At 46.8% G+C, this 22,660-nt stretch overlaps 1 protein-coding gene across 6 annotated transcripts in view; it reads left to right on the top strand.

The window, feature by feature from the left end:
• SMARCA4 (SWI/SNF related, matrix associated, actin dependent regulator of chromatin, subfamily a, member 4) overlaps nt 1–22,660 on the top strand; it is an 89,926-nt gene that overhangs the window by 5,071 nt on the left and 62,195 nt on the right. For 2 of the 6 annotated variants that reach the window (XM_037505819.1, XM_037505823.1), the window contains exons 2-8: nt 12,275–12,527; nt 14,670–14,802; nt 15,098–15,508; nt 15,809–15,907; nt 16,821–17,079; nt 20,210–20,336; nt 20,822–20,995. In XM_037505819.1, coding sequence (XP_037361716.1) covers nt 12,306–12,527; nt 14,670–14,802; nt 15,098–15,508; nt 15,809–15,907; nt 16,821–17,079; nt 20,210–20,336; nt 20,822–20,995 — 1,425 coding nt within the window. In that variant the 5' untranslated portion in view covers nt 12,275–12,305. Of the gene's footprint in view, nt 1–7,263; nt 7,283–7,764; nt 7,772–12,274; nt 12,528–14,669; nt 14,803–15,097; nt 15,509–15,808; nt 15,908–16,820; nt 17,080–20,209; nt 20,337–20,821; nt 20,996–22,660 lie in introns of those variants that run through there. The other 4 variants (XM_054693274.1, XM_054693272.1, XM_054693273.1 and 1 more) reach the window with 3 other exon arrangements.

The following is a 22,660-nucleotide window of genomic DNA, read 5'->3' on the forward strand; positions in this document are numbered from 1 at the left end:
ATAGCTGGGTTGTCATAGGTAGAATTTCATAGGAGAGGACAATTGATTTTTCCTCAGTTCCCTCAGGGAAGGTACTCTTTAGAAAGCAGGTAAATATTAGCAGGCCCTGACCCCTTCCTGGCCTGTATACCTCAGACTGGGGCTGGGTTACTTTGCTAAAGGGGTATGTTTTCATTTTTGTACATGGATGTCACTGGGAATAGCCTGAGTTCACTAGCTGTGAGTGACAAAGGAGGATGGGCTTGTTTTTTTAGTAGTAGTAGGCTTGAAAATGGCTCTTTGGAGTGGTTAAAGTTCTCCTTTCCTTGTAGGTTGTGCCCCGCTGGCTCAGGAAGCAGGTGCATGGCAGTTGCTGCCTCATCTGTTGTAGTTGGAGACTTCACAGGCAGGGTTGATGTATGCCGCCTTACCACCTGAAAGTCCCAGTAAAATGGTCCGGTGGGTGGCTTCACTGTCCTAGTGGTGACACTGCAGCATGGGGGCTGATCAGTGTACTCTTGGAGCTGTGACAATGCACTCTTGGAGCCCCAGTGACCTCCAAGTGTTCTTCACATCACAATCTGGCCCACTCTGCTGAGCACCATTCCCACCCATCCAGATACCTTCCCCCTCATGCTTCTTCCTGTTGAAGTGCTTCCCTTTGCTTGTAGTTTGCACCCTTCCAAACTTGAGGTAGGACTCTATTCCCTGTATGACTTTGGGCAAGTGACCTAACTTCTCTAAACAGGAAACCCTGTTCCTGCCATAATCTCCCTACTAAGCACATTCACCACTAGTACTGAAACAAGGCGATGTGAGATGGGGCTGAAATCTAGTCCAGCTAGTCAGCCCCAAGGAAACTGGTGCCTTTGTATATTTCCAGTGGCATATATGAACTGAGACACTGCTGGTCACCTTGGTCATGCCTACTCCTCTCTTCCTCTCACATTTACATCCATTCATTCCATCAGTTTGTCCAGAGAAGTCTCTAAAACTATCACCAGACCATATCACTTCTCTACTTAGAACATTCCATCAGTTTCCTGTGTACCTAGAGTAGACCCCTACCTTCTCACACTACCCCCAAGACCTGTAGTCTGCCTTTCCACCCATCTTTGACCTCATCTGCTGCTTTGACTACACTCCCCTCTCCAGCACCATTTCACTCCCAGAGCCATTTTACTTGCTGGTCCTGCTGACTGTAGAGAGTATGAGGTTCCTATTTCATTTTTGGTCTCTGCTCAGATGTCTCTAGATCACTGAGAGCCATAATTTTTTTTTAAGATTTATTTTTAATTTATACAATAGCTGGGGTGCAGGCTAGAGGCATGGGAAGGTGAGAGGATTCACCAGAGACAGAGTGGGGAGCAGAACAGGCAGACTGACTGAAAGCACTGCTGAGAGGAGCAGCGGGTGCAACAGGAGAGGTCTGCTGCACCATCTGGGAATCTCCCTGGCTGGCCTGGAAACGAACCTGCACTGCAGAGGCTGCAGACAGCTTCACAGCGCTGTGCTCAACCGGCTGAGCCACTGGGGAGGCCCCCCGGGCACCATAATTGAAGGGGCGCCTCCCATCAGCTTGATTGTTAGCCCTCCTTCCTTATTTTCCATAGCACTTTTCTTCCTTACATGACATCCTGTCATATTTGTATATTTGTCTCTGTGACTCAGTTGTCAGTCCTACCATGCAGGGATTCTCTTCTCTGCTGGACGCCCAGTGCCTGGAACCTACTCAGATAAAATCAGTACTCGGTGAATATTTGGGGTGGCTGGGAGGACCTGTCACAAGTGACACTTGGCAGACGTCATAGGGACATGCCTTTTTCTCTACTCTTAGTTACTCCAAGAGTCCCCACTTTGGGGACTTCTCTTCTGCTCTGTCCAAGGATCATGTGTTGCATACCGCATGCGCCACAACAGTGCTGCAGGTGGGTTGTGACATTCATCTAGTGGAGCTTGACCAGCTGTAATAAAGAAAAAGAAGGAATTCTATCCAGTTTCGCAGGAAGCAGTGTCAGGATATATTTGTAAACCTTGTTGCAGTTACCTGATGTTTTTGTGCTGGGTCACTTTCTGACTCTGAGTTATGGCCAAGAGTTTGAAAAACACAGGTCAGGTGGATAGTAGGGTGGTGTAGGTATTCTTGAAGGATAGACATTTCATCTTCCTGCCTGATTAGCCTTTGAATTCCTGGGGTCCTGGTTATCTTCATATCTTTTGGCCAATTGTGGATGGAAGATAGTTGGTGGGTTTCAAGTGATTGTCAATTTTTTTTTAAAGATTTATTTATTTATGCATACAAGAACTGGGGTACAGGCTAGAGATGTGGAGCGGGGGGGGGGCAGTGAGAGGATTCACCAGAGGTAGAGTGGGGAACAGAACAAGCAGACTAACTGAAATACACTGCTGAGGGGAGCAGGGGCTGAGACAGGAGAGGTCTGCTGTGCCATGTGGGTAGCTCCCTGGCCGGGGCTTGAACTTGTGCTGCAGAGGCTGCGGATTGCTCATAGGTTGTGTCTTAATCCCTTGCACCACCTAAGGAGGACCTGATTGACAATTTTTAAAAGGGTGGGGAAAATTTCATGGAATAAAGTGACACAGAATTCCCAGTGCTAAAAATGATGCTGTGGGTAACAATTTGACATGTCTGCCTTTTAGGTACAAGGGAGAAGACATTTTTTATCATTATGTCATTCTTTTTTAGTTTCTGAAATATATTCTCTTTTCAATATAGGGCAGAATTTTGCTGTTCAATTATATTGCAAGGAGAAGGTCACAGAACAGCCAGTGGTGGAACAATGTAATCTCAGGATTAAGCCACTTTCCCAATGCCCTGAAACCACAGATGCCCCACCCTGTATGTCATTCCAGGTTCACACTAGTGCACCCATTAGGTTAGGTGTTTTCTTAGTGGAGTCTGGCGGGGGAAATCTCATTCTGTAATCTAAATGAATAGGGCTGGTTTTGCTGACCCAGCCTCCTGCTCCAGCCCCTTGTGGATAGGTCTGAACATCCGGTTTTATCTGCTGATGATACATGTCCCAGAAGGAATGTCTCCACTCCCTCCCCGCAACTAGATATCACATTTCCTTGTTATCAGGCAAAATGAAAACAAAACAAAACAAAACCACATTATCCCAGCAAGCCAATTTCAGAGGGTCCCCATTGCTGTTAACAGTGTCTTGTCACAATGACCAGCCGCAGTGCTTCTTTGTTTTTTAAAGATTTATTTATTTATTTATCTATTTATTTATTTATTTATTTTGAATTCCATTCCTGAGCCTTGGAATGGCATCAGAGCAGAAGCCCATTTTCTTTTCTTCTCTTTTTTTAAATTTATTTTTTATAGAGTCATGTTTTATTTATTTATTTGTTTGTTTGTTTTGTTTATGCATACACTGGGTACAATCAGAAGCGCGGGAGGGTGAGAATTCACCAGAGCCAGAGTGGGGAGCAGAGCAGGCAGAAGGACCAAAGTACACTGCTGAGGGGAGCAGCGGGCAGCAGGAGAGGTCTGCGCCATGTGGGACCCTCCTCTGGTGGCCGGGGAGCAGCCGGGGATTGAACCGGCACCGCAGAGGCCGTGGGCAGCTTCACAACCCAGCACTCAACCGCTGTGCCACCAGGGAGGCCCTAAGGATTTATTTATTTATGCACACAAGAACTGGGGTACAGGCCAGAGGTGTGGGGGGGTGAGAGGATTCACCAGAGATGTGGGGGTGAGGGGGTGAGAGGATTCACCAGAGACAGAGTGGGGAACAGAGCAGGCGGATTGACTGAAATACAGTGCTGAGGGGAGCAACAGGCGAGTCAGGAGAGGTCTGCTGTGCCATATGGGTCATCTCGCTGGCGGGGGATCGAACTGGTGCTGCAGTGGCTGTGGATAGCTGCATAGTGCTGACGCTTAACTCCTTGCACCACCAGGGAGGCCCCGTGCTGCTTTATTTGTAAGAAATGCTTTGAGTGGTCTGGTTTCACATTTGAAGGTCCATAGGCATTTGTGTTTTTTTTTTTTTTTTAAGATTTATTTATTTATGCATACAAGAGCTGGGGTACAGGCCAGAGGTGCGGGGGGTAAGAGGATTTACCAGAGACAGTGGGGAGCAGAACAGGCAGATCTACTGAAATACACGGTTGAGGGGAGCAGCGGGAGAGACAGGAGAGGTCTGCTGCGCCGGGTGGGTCACCTCCCTGGCCGAGGATCTAACGTGCTACAGTGGCTGCAGATAGCTTCATAGTGCTGTAGCTTAACCCCTTGTGCCACCAGGGAGGCCCCGACATTTCTGTTTTAAGTGCTAATTTTTTTTAAATTATTTGTGCATACAAGAGCTGGGGGTGTAGGCCAGAGATGTGAGGGTGAGAGGATTCACCAGCGACAGAGTGGGGGGCAAAAAGGCAGATCCACTGAAATACATTGCTGAGGGGAGCAGCAGGTGAGACAGGAGAGATCTGCTGCACCACGTGGGTAGCCTCATGGCTGGGGATCGAACTCATGCAGCAGTGCTACGGATAGCTTCCTAGTGCTGTCTTACCCCTTGTGCCACCAGGGAGGACCCTTAAGCACTAATTTTGATGAAGTTGAAAGCAGATGGAAAATAATATAGTCCTCAAATTCTTCTGAGGTAGGCTTTTTTTCTCTCAAGTATTTTTTAATTGTTGGATTATAGAAGTAATAGATAGTTGTTGTAAAACACACACACACACAAATACATGTTAGGAAAAACACTAGAAATCTGTGATGTGAAATGTGTTGGTTCCCATGATTTGTCTATATAGAAAGGTACTGGCCCCTGGGTTGACTTTGGCTAGGATTAATGTGTATATATTATTCTTCGCAAAGTGTGTTCAGGACAAGTACCCTGAACTGCATGGTTCATTTGGGATCATCCATGTCCATGTGCACAGTGCTGCCTCATTCATTTTTAAAGGCTCTGCAACTTCTGCAGCATGGATTGTGTGGGAGTTATAGTTTGACAATGGGTGCTTCTCAGAGAAACTGAGGCGACATGGCCCAGTCATCCCAGAACGGACCCTGTTTTTATCTAAAGGCCTCCTGAACATCTTAGCTTCTAGCTTTTTGGTTCTTGGGGGTAGTTTCACTTCCCATCACATTCTTTTGGGCTGCCTGCTGGAATGTCAGATGCTGTATCTCCTGTGGAGCCCCCAAATGTACTCTCTCTATATATATCATTAAACTCCAGACACACTGCTAGTAGTTTCAGTGTTTGGGCTCCTGTACCCCCTTGTCCTTGGCTTTCTCATCTGCTTAGGTATGACTATGATTGGAGGTGGATTTCAGTGTTGTGCAAAGTTTCCCTCCCATTCCCAGCCAGTGACTTATCAGATAGGACATTGCAGAAGCCCTAGGGCCTTAGGGTGCCCAAGGGATTTGCTGAAAATGCCAAATCATTCCCAGGATATAAAGGCAGAGGTGTTCAAATAGGAGGGAAGAAGGGGCAGAAGAGAGGGATGTTTCTTGCTTTCCAAGAAGATCCCTCTTCTCTTCTGAAATTCCTGGCTGATCTCCAGCCCTCCTGGATAAGCATCTCCCTGGAGCATAGTGGTACCTTTCCTCCCCCCACATACCTTCTTCAGTTTTCAGCAGAGCCAGACTTACCTGTCCTCCTTGGGAAAGGGATGGCTGGTGGAAAGGAGCTTAATAATGGGTCAGAGCACCATGGTAGTGGCAGTGGGAACCAGGGGGGCAAGGGAGAGTTTGCAACAGTCCAAACCCTGCTTACTGATGACCAAGATGGATCTCATCACTTGCGACAGCTGCTTTTACTGTGCACTGTACTATGCTGGCTTTGCTTCCTGAGAGGAGATATGAGCCAGTTTCTCTGCAGGCCTGGAAGCATTAATAGAGGTTTGTTTTGTGGGAGAGGCTAAGTTTAGGAAGCAAGTTTTCTGAAGCGGTTACCTTATTATATGGCTGGTTTATTCATCTTTGTCTGGGAAAAGGAGGCTCAAAGTAGTGACAAGCAGTAAGCAACTGCTCAGTAAATGTGGTGAGCTTTGATTTCACCTGCAGTTGTGCCTCAAATTTGTTAGCTTGGGTGCTGCTGGCTGTGAACAATGGGAGGGACTGGTCTCAGCTCCAGCCTACACAGAGGGAAATAGAGCATTGGGAGGTTAACTCACATGCCTAGCATTGTGCAGGCTGCACACTGTACCCTCGGCATTGTGTGCTTCTCTGCTGACTGACTGGCAGTGTTGCCCATGGACCTTAGGACCCCCTCTATTAATGGGGCCAAGGATAGTCCCTCTCTGTAATGTGGTGGTGCGGGTTCAGTGAGTAAATCCCAGTTCTAACCACCAGTGGGCCCACAGCCCTGCTTCCTCTCTGACTGGATCTTTGTCCCTGTGTGTTCTTTTTTTTTTTTTTTTTTTTAAAGATTTATTTATTTATGTATAGAGGAACTGGCCAGAGGTGTGGAGGAGGGGTTGTGAGAGGATTCGCCAGAGACAGAGTAGGGAACAAAACAGGCATACTAACTGCTGAGGGGAGCAGCGGGCGAGACAGAAGAGGTCTGCTGCGCCATGTGGGTCACCTCCCTGGCTGGAGATCAAACTCGTGATGCAGTGGCTGCAGACAGCTTCATAGTGCTGCGACTTAACTCTTTGCACCACCAGGGAGGCCCAGTCCTATGATTTCTTTGAGACTAATATATCCTTAACTATTGTAATTCACCAGGAGATAGGGACAAGTCAAAATCCCCCTGGATTTTAAAATATTTCTTCCCTTTCTCTATCTCTATGACCTTGAGGTAGTAAAAGAAAATCTGTTTCCTTTGCTCGCACTGCTGACACCAAACATGTGGGTTTTCTACGCCAAGCAGTTCTGAGTTTCTGCAGCCACCAAACAGTGTCCTACAGTTTAATTCTCACACCGGCTATTTAAGTGCAGACGTCACCAGTTAAGGGCTCAGTCTCACAAGATTGCTGCCCCAGTTTCTACTTCAGATGCTCCTTGAAAGTGGGGTCCTCAGATTATCCATACTTCTTTCAAACTTGGTTACAAATGAGGCTTCCCATAACCCCCTCCTCAGGTTTGATTATTTGCTGTAAGAGCTCACAGAACTCAAGAGACATTTACCTAATATCGGAGTCATTACTAAATACTGTTTTCTCATAAAAGGATATTGTGAAGGATGTAGATGAAGAGATATGTAAGATGATGTCTAGAGGGGTCTGAGCACAGGAGCTTCTGTCCATGTGGAGTTGGCATGTGCAGCTCTCCCAGCTTGTGGGTGTGTTTGCCAACTGAACCCTGTAGTGAAGAGCTCCTATGGAGGAGTCACATGTAAGCACAATCATTTAGCTCATCTCCAGTCTCTTCTCTTCCCAGGAGGATGGGAGCAGGGCTAAAAGTTCCAAGTTTCTAATCATGACTTGGTCTTTTTTGTCTACCATCCCCTACCATGAAGCTATCCAGGAGCCCACTAAGAGTGGTCTTGTTAGGAGGCTTTGATCATCTAAGAAATTCTAAGGGGTTCAGGAGCTATCTATAAAACAGTCCTGTCATCCCTATCACTTAGGAAATTGTAAGGATTTTAAGAACTCTGTCAGGGCCAACAAATAAAAGATTCCCCTGTGCCTTAGGAAATGACAAGTGTTTGGGGAAGCCTTTGTCAGGAACTTAGAGATTAAGGGTTCATTATATGTCACAGGTGAACAAAGATTTCCTAAACAGGATCCCAAAACCATTAACCATAAGAGAACAAACTTGATAAACTGGACATCATTAAACTTCAGGATCTTCATCACAAGACACCATTAAAAGAATACAAATGTGAGTCATAGACTAGAAGACAGTAATTGCAACCACATATCCCCAATAAAAAGGTAGCAAAAACATAAACCCTCTACACTGGTTATCTTAATGACCAGTGAACATTGGAAAGACTCTTAATGCCATTACTCACAAGGAAAATGCAAATTAAGGGGGCTTCTCTGGTGGCTCATGGTTAAGACGGAGCACTATGAAGCTGTCTGCAGCCGCTGCAGCATGAGTTCAATTCCCGGCCAGGGAGGTGACCTACATGGCGTAGCAGACCTCTCCTGTCTTGCCCACTGCTCCCCTCAGCAGTGTATCTCTGTCAGTCCACCTGTTTTGTTCCCCACTCTATCTCTGGTGAATCCTCTCACTCCCCACATCTCTGGCCTGTGCCCAGTTCTTGTATGCATAAATAAATAAATCTTTTAAAAAAGGCAAATTAAAATTGCAGTAAAATGTTATTGCATACCCATTATAATAGTTGATGAAGAGCAAAAGGATACTACTATGTGTTTTTTTTTAAAGATTTTTGAAATTTATTTATGCATACAAGAGCTGGGGTATAGGCCAGAGGTGTAGCAGAGGGTGAGAGGATTCACTGGAAACAGAATGGGGAACAGAACAGGAGGATCAACTGAAATACACTGCTGAGGGGAGCAGTGGGCGAGACAGGAGAGGTCTTCTGCACCACGTGGTTCTGTTCCCTGGCTAGGGATTGAACTCATGCTGCAATGGCTGCTGATAGCTGAGTCGTAACATGTTGCCCCACCAGGGAGGCACTACTATGTGATTAATTTTTTTTTTTAAGATTTATTGATTGATTAAAAAAATTTGAGTCTGGGGTACAGGCCAGAGGCATGGGAGGGTGAGAGGATTCACCAGAGACAGAGCAGGGATCAGAACAGGCAGACTGACTGAAATAAACTGCGGAGGGAGCAGTGGGCGAGACAGGAGAGGTCTACTGCGCCATGTGGGTAGCTCCCTGGCAGACCTGGGATAGAACTCCTGCTGCAGAGGCTGCGGATAGCTTTGCAATGCTGTGTTTAACCCCTTGTGCCACCAGGGAGGCCCTGTGTGATTCTTTTTAGATGCAGTTCAGTGACTAGCAAAATGAATCCACAGGCATAGAACCACAGTACAGTGGTTCTCCCTAGAATGGGAGTCTTAACCAGGAAAGCCTGAGGGTGGCTTCTAGAATGGTGGCTGTGCTGTGTCTGAGCAAGGATTCATTGTTGTCTGCCTTTGAGCAGGGCACTTTGGATATTTAAATGTAAATAAAATGAAATACCCCTCCTCAGTACAACTGAGGACCAGAGAATCCCTCCCTGGTTCCATTTTCCTTCTGTCTCCACCGAGACCCTGTAGGTCTATCTGTGTCAGCAGCATCCAGATTGGGCACTGTGGTGTTAGATGGCATGCCCTCTTTTACAGCTCAGGGCATTTTTGCATTGTTGTCTGCATCCTTTGGGTCCCCTTTAGTGTCACTCTCCATGTTAAATCCAGAAATGAATTTACCTGCTCCGTGCACTTACCTGCTTTGTTGCAGCCTGATTCTTAAGAGGTGTCAAGCAAGCAAATGACATTTTAACGTACCTTTTCTGAAACCCTGTACTTCTCAAATGCCATAATTGGGCATTACAGTCTTGAGTGAGCTTGTGTGTGTCATTGTGAAGTTAGCGCTGCTGTAAGTAGCATTTAATTCCTATAGGTACCATGTGTTTTGATCGGAAGGAGAGGGGAGATCTGATGCTAAGTACTAATATCTGGTATAAGTATAAACTACTTGTAGAAGAGCTGTCACCCAGAAGCATTTTGCAGTTTGCTCATTGGCATATCTGCCTTTAGATGGGGAGATAGATGATTTTCCTTAGATGGCATGGATCTTATTTTGCTGTCAGTTTCAAGAAGAATAGACTTCTAATGAGAAAGAAACCATGAACTCTGGGGTGCCACAGGATTTCTTAAGGATTTATGGTATATTCATCCCACTCCCCCTGTCTCTGCAGTTCTATTTGGGCCCCAGGTGTGGTTATTGCTCATCCCCAGAAGGTGTGTAAATTGGTGCAGCCATTTTGGAAAGTGGTCTGGACCTATCTTAAAAAGCTGAAAGTGGAAATACTGGGTATCTATCTGAAGAACATTAAATCATCAACTCGAAAATTATATGCTTCACAGTGTTTATTGCAGCATTATTTACAATAGCTAGAATAGGGAAGCAACCTGAGTGGCCAGTGATAGAGAAGATGTGGTATGCCCACACAGTGGAATACTATTTGCTAAAAGGAAAGATTAGGTATACCATTTACAGCAAAATGAAAAACTTGAGGGGATTATGTGAAACAAAGTAAGCTGGAATAATAAATATGTGATGATATTGCATATATGAGTAATATGAGGAAACAAAGCAGGTGAAATGAGGAAGCAAAATAATTATAAACTAATGGACACTGATAATCAACGAAGTTTTTTTTTTTTTTCCTAAAAGGGGATTTATTTTTTATTTATACAAGAACTGGGGTACAGATCAGAGGTGTGGGAGGGTGAGCGAATTCACCAGAGACAAGTGGGGAGCAGAACAAGCAGATGGACCAAAGACACTGAGGGGAGCAGCAGGCGAGGCAGGAGAGGTCTGCCACGCCATGTGGGAATCTCCCTGGCCGGCCGGGAATCGAACCGGAGCTACAGAGGCTGCGGACAGCTTCACAGCACGGTGCTCAACCTGCTGCGCCACCGGGGAGGCCCTCAAATAGAAGTTTTGAGGTTAAGAGGGAATGGGGAGACAGAAAGGGTCAAGGGTGTATAAGAGATGGTGGTGGCTGAAAAATAAATAAGGTTAAAGGTTATCACATATGAACAAATATTTTGAAGGTCTAAAGTTTGTATTTTGATAACCATTAAATAAAAAAAAGGGTCATAGATACAATTATATGAAGAAAACCTTGCCTATAATATGCTGAGTAATCTTACTGAGTGTGTTTGGTGGGTGGGCGGAACAGCTTAGAAAGAGGACCTGGAATGTGGCAGGATCCTTGCACAATACCAGGCCAACTCTCCATATTCAGAGCACCCACCCTGTATAGCATAGCTCCATCCTTATGGTTTTGGGGGGCCTTTGAAGATTTCACTTTGAGGGTTGCTGGTCAAGCGAACTCCTTCCCCAGGAGGGTCCTGGAGGTGGAGTGAGAGGCCTAGAGATGGAGTGAGATGAGAGCAGGCTAACAAACACTTGACCTATGTCTGGTGGGATGCTGGGTGTTTTGTTTTTTTCTTAAATTTTTTTTATATGATGCCTTCGTATTATCTTTTTTTAATTTTTATTTATTTATTTAAGATTTATTTATACAAGTACTGGGTACAGTCAGAAGCACGGGAGGGTGAGAGAATTTACCAGAGCCAGAGAGGAGAACAGAACAGGCAGAGTGATGAAGTACACTGCTGAGGGGAGCAGCGGGCAGCAGGAGAGGTCTGTGCACCATGAGGGACCCTCGCCCGGCAGCCGGTGATCGAACCAGCGCTGCAGAGCTTCGCAGCCCAGCGCTCAACCGCTGCGCCACCGGGGAGGCCCAGGGATGCTGGGCGTTTTGAAGTGTCTTTTTTCTTTTTCTGTTTTCTGGATTGCTGCATTGAGACTGTATTACCCCATCATCATGAAAGAGGTTATTAAATGAAAGGTAATTGTGCTTAAGGCCATATATAACTGCCCAACAAACTAAGAGTTACCTGAACATTGAGCCCTTATTATAGAAAGCATTTATGATACTTATCAGCTCACAGTTCTATCATCGCAAGCAGTAATTTACAACATCATTGGATTTTTTTTTAAGCCTTTTTCTTTATTATGTGGAACCTCTGGGTCTTAGTTGTGGGAATCAGTTTTTAATTTACAGTGGTATTCACTTTAGACACTTGAATATCATTTGGCAAGTATTTGAGATAGGAATGTCATTATTTGTGTAATACATCTTTTTAAATCAACCTACTATTTAAACTTAAATTCATTTATTTTAAAGGAAGTGTAGTCTCACTGCCTTAAATGGAGTACCTGTGTCACTCACTATCAGTCTTTGTTTTTATTGAATTTATGAATGTCCGGTCAGATACTGTGGCCTGTTGCAAAAGCTCTGAACTTTCTTGGTCTTGCATCTTGTTAGGTGGGAAAATGAGCATCTGTTAGGGTGCTCTGAAGGCACTAGCCTGAGAGAGTCCCTTTGTGGTAATCAGAAAGATAGCAAGAGAGATGAGGCCTCCATTGAGGCAGTATCTGGTGCCTTGTCTGTGTACTCCCACCTCCTGAGTCCCTCACTTCCCAAGGGGGACTTCCATCTGATTTTGTATGCCCGATGTTACCTCCTAAGAGGACTGGAAGAGAAAGATCTGGGTGGCAGAGGTTTTTTTGACAAAGGCATCAGCTTCCCGTCATGTGGGTACTTTTGACATGACTCAGTAGTCCTTCCTTGCCAGCTCTGACCCACCCAACCCTTAGTCATGACCCCCACACTTACCAGGACTTCTTTCCAGTAGGAGACCACTGTCTGCAGCATCAGTGAAGATGTCCACTCCAGACCCACCCCTGGGCGGAACTCCTCGACCAGGCCCTTCACCAGGCCCAGGCCCCTCCCCTGGAGCCATGTTGGGCCCTAGCCCAGGACCGTCCCCTGGCTCTGCCCATAGTATGATGGGACCCAGCCCAGGCCCTCCCTCAGCAGGACACCCCATCCCGACCCAGGGGCCTGGAGGATACCCACAGGACAACATGCACCAGATGCACAAGGTAGGGAATCCTGCACCCCATACCCCCTTATACCTGTCCCCATGGCTACAAGCAGCTTCTGGACTGAGGGTCTCTCTCTCTCTCTCTCTCTCTCTCTCTCTCTCTGTGTGTGTGTGTATTGGTCCCTCTTTGGTGGGGGTGACTTGTGGAAAGCCCTTGGCCTGACTTAGTTTACATACCCACCACCCTGACTGGCTAGGTTTACATGATCAGAGGTAGAAGCTTAAGTGGTGTGCCATGGCTGTAGGGAGAGCAGGCAGCTGTGCCACCGTGTCTCCCATCCCTATTGTTCTATGTGGGAATGAATAAAATGAGTATATAATGATACAAAGAATAAAGATAACAGTATAATGAATAAAAATGTCTAAGTCCCTAAAAGAAGGCCTACTACATGTGGTTCTCTCCGCTTGGGCTGCTCTGTTCACCCAGGTAATTACAGAGCAAGGCAGTGGACTTCCTTTACTCCCCACACTATCCCATACTTGGGACCACTGACAGACCACTTACCTGAACTGACTAGGGTTGATTTTGCCAGTGAGGTGGGAAAACCTTTTTGTACACAAATAGTTCTCCTTTCTCTTTGTGTTTCCTCAGTAGTAAGTTGGAAGATACAGGAAATAATCCTCTTTTGTGTGTTGACATTTAAAGAAAAAGGACCATTTCCAAGTGTCAGAGACCACTGGAGGCCTTGGAGGTAGAAGATACAGATGATGCAGCCTGGGGGCAAAGGTTACCTGCTAAATCCCTCCAACCTGTGTCTTTGTGTACCTCATTCCACTCATAACCCCCACCCCATTAGTTGTGGGTGGGTATGTGCCCATTTTACAGTGAGGTAGCAGGGTCTGGTCACTCAGCAAGTCTGCCTGGCAAGTCATTGGCAGAACCGAGCACGAGTTATCTCATCTCTCAGGTTCTCTCTGCACCCCAGACCTGTATCACCTCTATTTGAGGTATCCCCCTTCCCCATCTTTGTATACTTATGTCAACTTTGGTATGGCATCCATCTGTTACTCCCCTGCTGGGAAGCTGTTGGGACACCCCATCCCCCAAAATACTGATTAAGATCAGCTGCTCTCCCAACTCCTCAACAACCCTCTTCCCCCATCCATTTTGTTTTCTTGTTTCTGGAATCTGTCACATACACTCCATGCACATTTGACTTCAGGTGCTTACCATGTGGCACTGTGCTGGCACAGTATTAGGAGCCTAGGAGCTGGGGTCTAGGGTCTAGTGCCTGCACAGAATTCTCACTCTAGTGGGGAGATGGGCCTACCAGGCAGCTCTTCCAGCCAGAGAAAAAGGGTGTGGAGGGTGGGTTTGCCCTCAGGGGTTTTGTCAGTACCCCATGGGCCCTGCCCTTTTCCTATATGTGTAGTCACCCTCTTGCTCCTGGCCCTGCTCTTCTTCCTTCTCTCATGGTACATACTGAACTTTGGTTGGCTTTGCTTTGTCACTTAGAGTGAGTTTCTGAGAGCAAGATGTGCATTATTAACCAGGGCCCTGCAGAATGCTGGTGAGAGTGTCAGGGGAAATGCCTTCTTTACCAGACATTCCCATGGGGATGTACTTAGTGCTGTACCTCAGGAGGGGAAATGTGTGTCACTGCTCCTCAAAGGTCTGGTAATGCCTCTTATACCTTATGCCTCCCAACTAGCAGGGTGGAGGCAGTTCTCCTATTGTCACCAATTTGTGGGTAGGAGCTTCTGTCCTTCAGCTTTCCAGTCTCCCAAGGAAGAGGGTCCCTGATCTGAAGCTCTGGGGTCACAAGTTCTATGACTGACAGGGAGCTTGTGTCCTGGTTCAAACTGCTCCTGCTCAGGAGCTGTCACTCATGTCTTTTCCTTGTGGGATTTTAACAATGTAAAGCTGTCTCCTGCTCTTCTTCCAACCCCTTAGTCCCACTGTTCTTTCTCCTCCAGACCACCAGTCTCCCAGGTAGCACCCTCCACCGGGTGGCATCATTTTTATGCATCTGCTTGACACTGAGCGGGTGTTAAGGACCACGTCTTGGACCTGAGCTGTTTGGTCACGCTGGTGATTCCGTAAATGCCATGACTCTGGCGGGTGTACATTTTCAATGACATTGAACTTCTCTCAGGCAGTGCTTTGCTGATCTTACCTTGTCATTGCGCACTCTCCTAGCCAATGGAGTCCATGCACGAGAAGGGCATGTCGGATGATCCCCGCTACAACCAAATGAAGGGGATGGGAATGCGGTCAGGGAGCCATGCAGGGATGGGGCCTCCACCAAGCCCCATGGACCAGCACTCTCAAGGTATTGTTTTATTTCTCTTCCTTGTATTTGTCACTGCCAGGGACATTTTGTTAATCAGATCTCCCACAGATGGATTCAGTGTGGACCTAGGACAGATTAGCCAGCCTGTGGGAAACCCTGCCATGGAGGGTTGTTAGGTCTAGGGTGACTCTTGTTTGACTTATGAAAATGAAATCATGTTGCTGTCCTGTCTCAAGATAGGAGCTGTTGTAAGCACTGCAGGAAGGTTACTATCTTTCTTAGAAATCACTGGACGTGACTGCGAGTGACCACTGAGATCCATGTGTTCCCACAGGTTATCCCTCGCCCTTGGGTGGCTCCGAGCATGCCTCCAGTCCAGTTCCAGCCAGTGGCCCATCCTCAGGCCCACAGATGTCAACTGGGCCAGGAGGGGCCCCATTGGATGGTGCTGACCCCCAGGCTTTGGGGCAGCAGAACCGGGGCCCAACCCCATTTAACCAGAACCAGCTGCACCAACTCAGAGCTCAGATCATGGCTTACAAGATGCTGGCCAGGGGGCAACCTCTCCCTGACCACCTGCAGATGGCAGTGCAGGGAAAGCGGCCAATGTCTGGGATGCAACAGCAGATGCCAACACTACCTCCACCCTCTGTGTCCGCTACAGGACCTGGCCCTGGCCCTGGCCCTGGTCCTGGTCCTGGGCCGGGACCAGGACCAGCACCTCCAAATTACAGCAGGCCTCATGGTAAGGCCTGCCCTCTGGGTGGGAAGGGGTTGTAGTGCAAACTGGAGCTGGGGCTGCAGTGTAATGCAGACCTGGAATTGGCTATCCATAGACTTCCCCCTCAGGATAGCATAGCGCCTGGCACTCTGGGTGCTCAGGCAGGTGGGGCTGCTATGGTGGTAAATATTCTCTAGCTCCTCCTCCCCCTCCCCCATGCCCACACCAAGGATACACTATGTCCTGGGAGCCCAGGCAGCCCTGGAAGTGGGTGCAGGTGTGAATATATGTTATATCTATTTGTTTATTTCTCCTGGTGTGTAGGTATGGGAGGGCCCAACATGCCCCCCCCTGGACCCTCAGGTGTGCCCCCCGGGATGCCAGGCCAGCCACCTGGAGGGCCTCCCAAGCCCTGGCCTGAAGGTATGTTTCCTTCTAGCTTGGTGACATGTTTGTGCCTTGAGTCCTGTTATGAGCTTGCTGCAGGTTAGAGGGCTAAGGACACGTCCTTACTTCTTTCTGTTATTTTCTCTGAGTCTCACTGGTCCCTGGCTATTCCCAAGAGACTTGGATTTAGTTCCCCCTCCATGATTCCTGCCCACTCTTGTCTTGTGGGTCCTGGAGTCTATTTAAATCAAGAACCAGCAGAAAAAACCAGCAGAAAAAAATGAGTCTACATTATGACTGAAGTGAGAGACTATGGGACAGCAAGCCTGAAGCTGCAGAATCAATCCTTTAGGAAGTGGTGCTTCTGAACCTGAGGTTACAGTTGATCACCTTCCCTCCTGGGAAAGCACACTCCAAATGCTTAGGAGATAGACTGGATAACAAGGAGATAGACTGTGTAATCTCTGTTTGATGTGAAAGGTAGTCATCATTAAGGATTTGAGGATCCTATTTTTCAAAGTAGTGGACCAAATCGACTTGTTCCCCATGCTTAAGGTTTAGAACCCGGGGTTTAATGATCAAGGGACTAATCACTTCAGTCTAGTTCAGTTAGAACCATGGTTGATGAAGGTCAGGATGACTCTAGTCCTCTGAGGCACAATGCAGCAAGAACAAACCCTGGGTCAGCTCTTGGGTCAGTCAGAGATTTCAGAAAAGGGAATATAGGCTGAGCTCTAAAGGACACTTGAATCCTGAGTCTAGAGGGAGCAAGAACTCTGAGAAGTGGCTGGCAGCTCAGTGAAAGATGGGGGATGCCTCTTACACAGGCCTTGTCAGCCTTGGGAATTAGTTTGTCTCCAGTGCAGCAAGCACCCAGGGGGCTTTTCATTTCTACCCAGGAATTAACCCAGAACTGAACACTCTTGAGCCTGCTGCTTGTCTCTTCCAGGACCCATGGCGAATGCTGCTGCCCCCACAAGCACGCCTCAGAAGCTGATCCCCCCGCAACCCACAGGCCGCCCCTCACCTGCTCCCCCTGCTGTACCTCCCGCCGCCTCCCCTGTGATGCCACCCCAGACCCAGTCTCCAGGACAGCCTGCCCAGCCCGCCCCCATGGTACCACTGCACCAGAAGCAGAGCCGTATCACCCCTATCCAGAAGCCTCGGGGCCTAGACCCTGTGGAGATCCTGCAGGAACGGGAATATAGGTGAGCACATGTGCTGCCACCCCTTACCTGAGTCAGCCCTATCACACGTTGGTGTGGATCACCATTCTAAAGACCAGTGGACCTTGTAATAAGAAATCAAGCGCCTGCCTCTCTCCCTCGCCTCCCAGTTCCTAACTTGTTTGTAGCCTTCCAGAGGAATTTCTGTGTGTCTCCAGGCACAGGGGCACATATAGCATTTTCCCCAAATGGTTGACGATGTATGTATATTATTGCCCCCCATAGCAGTATATCTTAGAGATCATCCCCTTTCTGTCCAAAAGCTTTTTTGTGGCTATGCCATAATTTACTAAGCCAGTTCCCTGGCTGAATGGGCATTCGGTTGTTTCTAATCTTTCATTGAAACAACACCATAATAACTACAACTTTGCTTGTTAGTCATTTCACATCTGACACACTAAGCCCCTAAAAATGGCATTATTTGAATATAGCAGATGTACATGTGAAAATTTTGTAAACTCTACGAAACTGCCCTCTGCAGAGAGTGTATTTTGGAATGAAAGTGCCTTGTTCTCCTCGCCCACACAGTGTATTATCTAACTTTTGGTTCATCAACGTTCAAAAAGCAATCCTCGGAATTTTGTAGTGGACGCTTCTCAATCACAGCTAGTTGCTAGTTGCTTTGTGTAGGCCTCCTGAGCGCCAGGTGTGATGCCAGGTACCCACCCAGTAGATCTGTAACACTGTCCCACACCATTGGGGTGCTAAGATTCACTCCCTGAGTACCTTCCCTTCTTTCCCATTGCATTTGTAATTTACTCAGGACCAGCCTCCCTAGGTAAATGTAAACTCCCCAAGAGGGACAGGATTGTGCCTGTTGACCTTAAGTCCCCAAATATGGTAGTAAATCTTTGATTGTTGCTGGAGTGCATTTCTAATCCCTGTCCCCAGGCACTTTCCCTCCAGCTCCATCTAGATGACATGAAAATGACCATCTATTTGTTCTCAAGTCTCTCTGTTCCTCATGGGCCTGTGAGAGAGCAGCTCATTAGTCCCCAAGCCCTGTAAACCCTTAATCCTTGTTTGCCCTCTTTTCTTTTTTTTCCCTTTTTTTCTTTAATAAATTTTATTTTTATATTCCCCATACAATTGCAACCCCCTTATTTTGACCCCAATCCCTCCCCTCCCCGCCCCCCACCTCCCCATAGAGTGTCTCTGGTTCATAGTTGTTTGTTGATTTTGATTTTCACTTTCTTATAGTTAATCATTTTCCTGGTCCCTTATTTAAGTTTTTTAGATTCCTGCTATGAGTGAGACCATCCGGTATTTTTCTTTTTCTTTCTGGCTTATTTCGCTGAGCATGATCCCTTCCAGCGCCATCCATGCTGCTGCAAATTGCATGTGTTTATCTTTTTTGAATGCTGAGTAATATTCCATGGTGTGTATGTACCACATCTTCTTGATCCTGTCATCTATTTTGGGGCATTTGGGTTGTTTCCAAAGCTTAGCTGTTGTAAACAGTGCTGCTATAAACATAGGGGTGCAGGTGCTCTTTGGAATTGATGTTTCTGTGTCCTTTGGGTAAATACCTAGGAGTGGAATTGCTGGATCATATGGAAGCTCTATGTTTAGTAGGTCCAGAAATCTCCACACAGCTCTCCATAGTGGTTGGACCAGTTTGCACTCCCACCAACAGTGCAGGAGAGTTCCTTTTTCTCCACATCCTCGCCAACATTTGTTGTTGCTAGTTTTTTTAATATGTGCCATTCTCACTGGTGTAAGATGGTATCTCATGGTAGTTTTGATTTGCATTTCCCTGATTATAAGTGATGTTGAACATTGTTTCATATGCCTTTTGGTTTGCCCTCTTTTCTGCTAGGTCCTCCTGGCAAACTCTCTCAGATTCCCTACCCCCCATCTTGGAAGATGTGCTCTTCTGCTCTTTGTCACCTGGTCTATACATATATGTTCCTGGCCTCCTTGCTCTCACCCTCGTTTGTGCAGTTTTTCCAGAAAAGCAGTTTGAAATCTTTTTTTTGCACTTAAATTATATTAGCTCTATTCCTTGGGCAGAAATCTGTCATTAGCTTCACATTCATCCAGTAAATTCTTTGTTCAGCCCCTGCGCAATGCTCTGTCATCACCTACCTCATTGTGCCAGTTCCTTTTTTTAATTTCTTTACCCAGTTAGTCTCATTCCTGCCTCAGGGCCTTTGCACAGGCTGTACATAATACCTTGTGGTCATTTAGGCCCTCATTGCTGAGGTTTCCTCAGAGGAAACCTATGTCCACCCCCCTCACCTCCAGCCCCCTCCTCAAAGTACTTGCCACTCTCTGGAATTAGTGGAAATATTTGATTTTTTTAAAAGATTTATTTATGCATGTAAGAACTGGGGTACAGGCCAGAGGTGGGGGTGGGTGAGAGGATTCACCAAAAACAGAATGGGGAGCAGAAGAGGCAGACTGATGGAAATACATTGCGGAGGGGAGCAGCGGGTGAGACAGGAGAGGTCTGTTGGGCCAGCACCCTGGCTGGGGATTGAACTCATGCTGCAGAGGTTGCCGATAGCTTCACCATGCTGTGCTTAAACCCTTTCGCCACATGGGAAGCCGAATATTTGATTTTTTAACTGCTTTATGACCTATCTACCTGATAAGTCTGTGAACTCTCTGAGAGCAACAACAGCCCTGTAGTCATCTTTATAATGTTGAGGCCCTACACCTGCACATAGTAAGTACTTTTGCACATAGTAAGTACTCAGTAAATATTTGGCAAGACTGAATATGGGAATTATCTCATATGAACGTCAGACCATGACTATGGTTGCCGAGGCGGCTACTCACTTCGGGACTCACGGACTAAATAGATTCCCCAACCCCTATGTGTCATCCATCCCAGGCTGGGATGGAGACCCTGGTCTGCCGAACTCTCGAGACTGGCTCACAACTGCTGAAATGACATAAGCCAGCTGCTCCCTGTCTCATTTCCTATTTTGTGACTGTTCTGTGTTGTGGCTGACATCCTTTTCTGAGCCCTCTCCTGCTTCAGCATCAGCAGCTGCTGCCCTCAAGGATGGATTCTTCTGAGGCTTTAAGGAGAGGAACCAGGTGAGTTCCTTATAAATAGACAAGCTCTCTAATCACCTGTCCTTTTTTTCTGCCTCATTCACAGGCTGCAGGCTCGCATTGCACACCGAATTCAGGAACTTGAAAACCTTCCCGGGTCCCTGGCCGGGGATTTGCGTACCAAAGCTACCATTGAACTCAAGGCCCTTAGGCTGCTGAACTTCCAGAGGCAGGTGGGTGCAGTCATTGATGCTTAGATGCAAAGAACCTGCTCTATGGGCATTTACTAAATGTACCTAGACCATTAAAAGCAGGAGTACCCTCCCACACTTGTCCTTTCTCACCATACTCTCCACATTAGTGAAACAGTGGCCAGTTGAGGGATGAGTAAGTGGCAGTTGCCAGCTTGAAGCAGGATACCTAGCTGCCTCTTTTCTAAGAGCACTGTACTTTTGAATGGCCTGTGGGTAATTTTGCCTATGAGTAAAGACAGATCTGAAGACCTGAAGGTCTGAGAGGTCCTTTGCTAGATGTCAGAAGTAGCCATTTCTTGACATGTGCTTGGCCTCCCTGCAGGCATCCTCCAGACAGCATCTAGAAAGGGACCTTGTGGAAGCAGCAGTGATTTGCCTACCTAGCTTGCAGTGTCTACTTGTACATGTAGTATGGACATCACACAGCTGTGCACATGGCCAGCTTCTCCTCTTCCTTTCTAAAGCTGCGGCAGGAGGTGGTGGTGTGCATGAGGAGAGACACAGCCCTTGAGACAGCCCTCAACGCAAAGGCTTATAAGCGCAGCAAGAGGCAGTCCCTGCGCGAGGCCCGCATCACTGAGAAGCTGGAGAAGCAGCAGAAGATTGAACAGGAGCGCAAACGCCGGCAGAAGCACCAGGTATGTTTCCAGCTGTGTACCTGGGTTGTCATAGCTCACACTCGGTCAAGTGTGATTAAATACAGTTTCTCTTTTCTGCTCATTATATCAGAATTCTAGGTCCTAAGAATATATTAATGTACAAAAACAAATGGAAGGGAAAAGGTGGGCTGTGATCAAATACACATGTGACATCTGGGGAGGTGATGGGTGCAGAGAGTCATGAGACAGGGGTGAAGAGTGATGGAGGAGCTATTTACACAACATGGTTGGGAAGATTCACTCTGAGGAGGTGAGATCCCAGCAAAGACCAAGGGAAGGAATCGCAAGAATACGCGAGTGAAGAGCTTTGCAGGTAAAGGAGAAGGTACAGAGTTCATAGGGCTAGAATGTGCGGGTGTGTTCTTTGCAAAACAAGAATCCTGCTATAGCCAAAGTGGAGTGAGCAGTGGGGAAAGTGGGAGGAGGTGAGGATGGGGAGAATGTGGAGGGCCTTGTGGGTGAGGGGATGTTGGACTTTTGCTCTGAGGAAGGTGGGAACTTTTCTAACTTAGGTTTTTACAAGATCATTCAAGGAAACAAAAATCTCTAATCCAGTAGGATTTGGGGGATTCTGTTGATTGCTCATTTTTCTTTTTTTTTTTTTTTTTATTTTATACAAGCACTGGGTACAGTCAGAAGTGCAGGAGGGTGAGAGAATTCACCAGAGCCAGAGCGGGGAACAGAACAGGCAGACTGACGAAATACACTGCTGAGGGGAGCAGCGGGCATGACAGGGGAGGTCTGTTGCACCATGTGGGACCCTTGTTGGCGGCCGGGGAACGATCCGGTGCTGCAGAGGCTGTGCGCAGCTACGCAGCCCAGCATGCAACTGCTGCGCCACCAGGGGAGGCCCATGATTGCTCATTTTTCTAAAGTTTTCCTTTGATAGTATCTATTTCTGGTATAGTTTAAAGTAACCAGAAAGCCGACACTCAACATTAACCATTGTTAACATTTTGGTATATATCATTCATCCTTTATTTCAGTATGCATGTGAAAATCAAAGTTTTAAATAATGACCTTTCAAAAAATACTTAGATTTGTTGAAACATGACTCATAACGTCTATGTTGTTTTCTGTCAGCTTCCAGTAATTGATATAACTATTTCTCTGGGGATATGTAGAGTATTTTAACTTTTCGTTGTTAAAAATAACACTGGGATAGGCATTTTTGGTCAATCTTAGCTATTTCCTTAAAATAAATTCCTAGTAGTGGAGTAACTTGGTTGAGGGCAGGCACATAAAATGCTATGTTGCCCAGCCAGCTTGATTGTGTCTGAGGGCGGGCCTCTCTCACCACACCGTTATCAAAACTGAGTCGTCGTCTTTTTTTTTTTTTTTTTTAAGATATTTATTTATTTATTTATTTATAAGGATTTATTTACTTATGCATACAAGATCTGGGGTCTAGGCCAGAGGTACAGGGGGTGAGAGGATTCACCAGAGACAGAATAGGGAACAGAACAGACAGATCTACTGAAATACATTGCTGAGAGGAGCAGCAGGCGAGACAGGAGAGGTCTGTTTTACCTTATGTGGGTTAGCTCCTTGGCTGGGGATCGAACTCAAGCCATTGCTATAAAAGTGCTAAGACTTTTAACTCTTCTGCCCCAGCAAGCCCCTCAAAACTGAGTCTTATCCTTA

This window comes from Talpa occidentalis, unplaced genomic scaffold, assembly GCF_014898055.3.
Source record: "Talpa occidentalis isolate TD23 unplaced genomic scaffold, MPIMG_talOcc4v2.1 talOcc4.12, whole genome shotgun sequence".
NCBI lineage: Eukaryota > Metazoa > Chordata > Mammalia > Eulipotyphla > Talpidae > Talpa > Talpa occidentalis.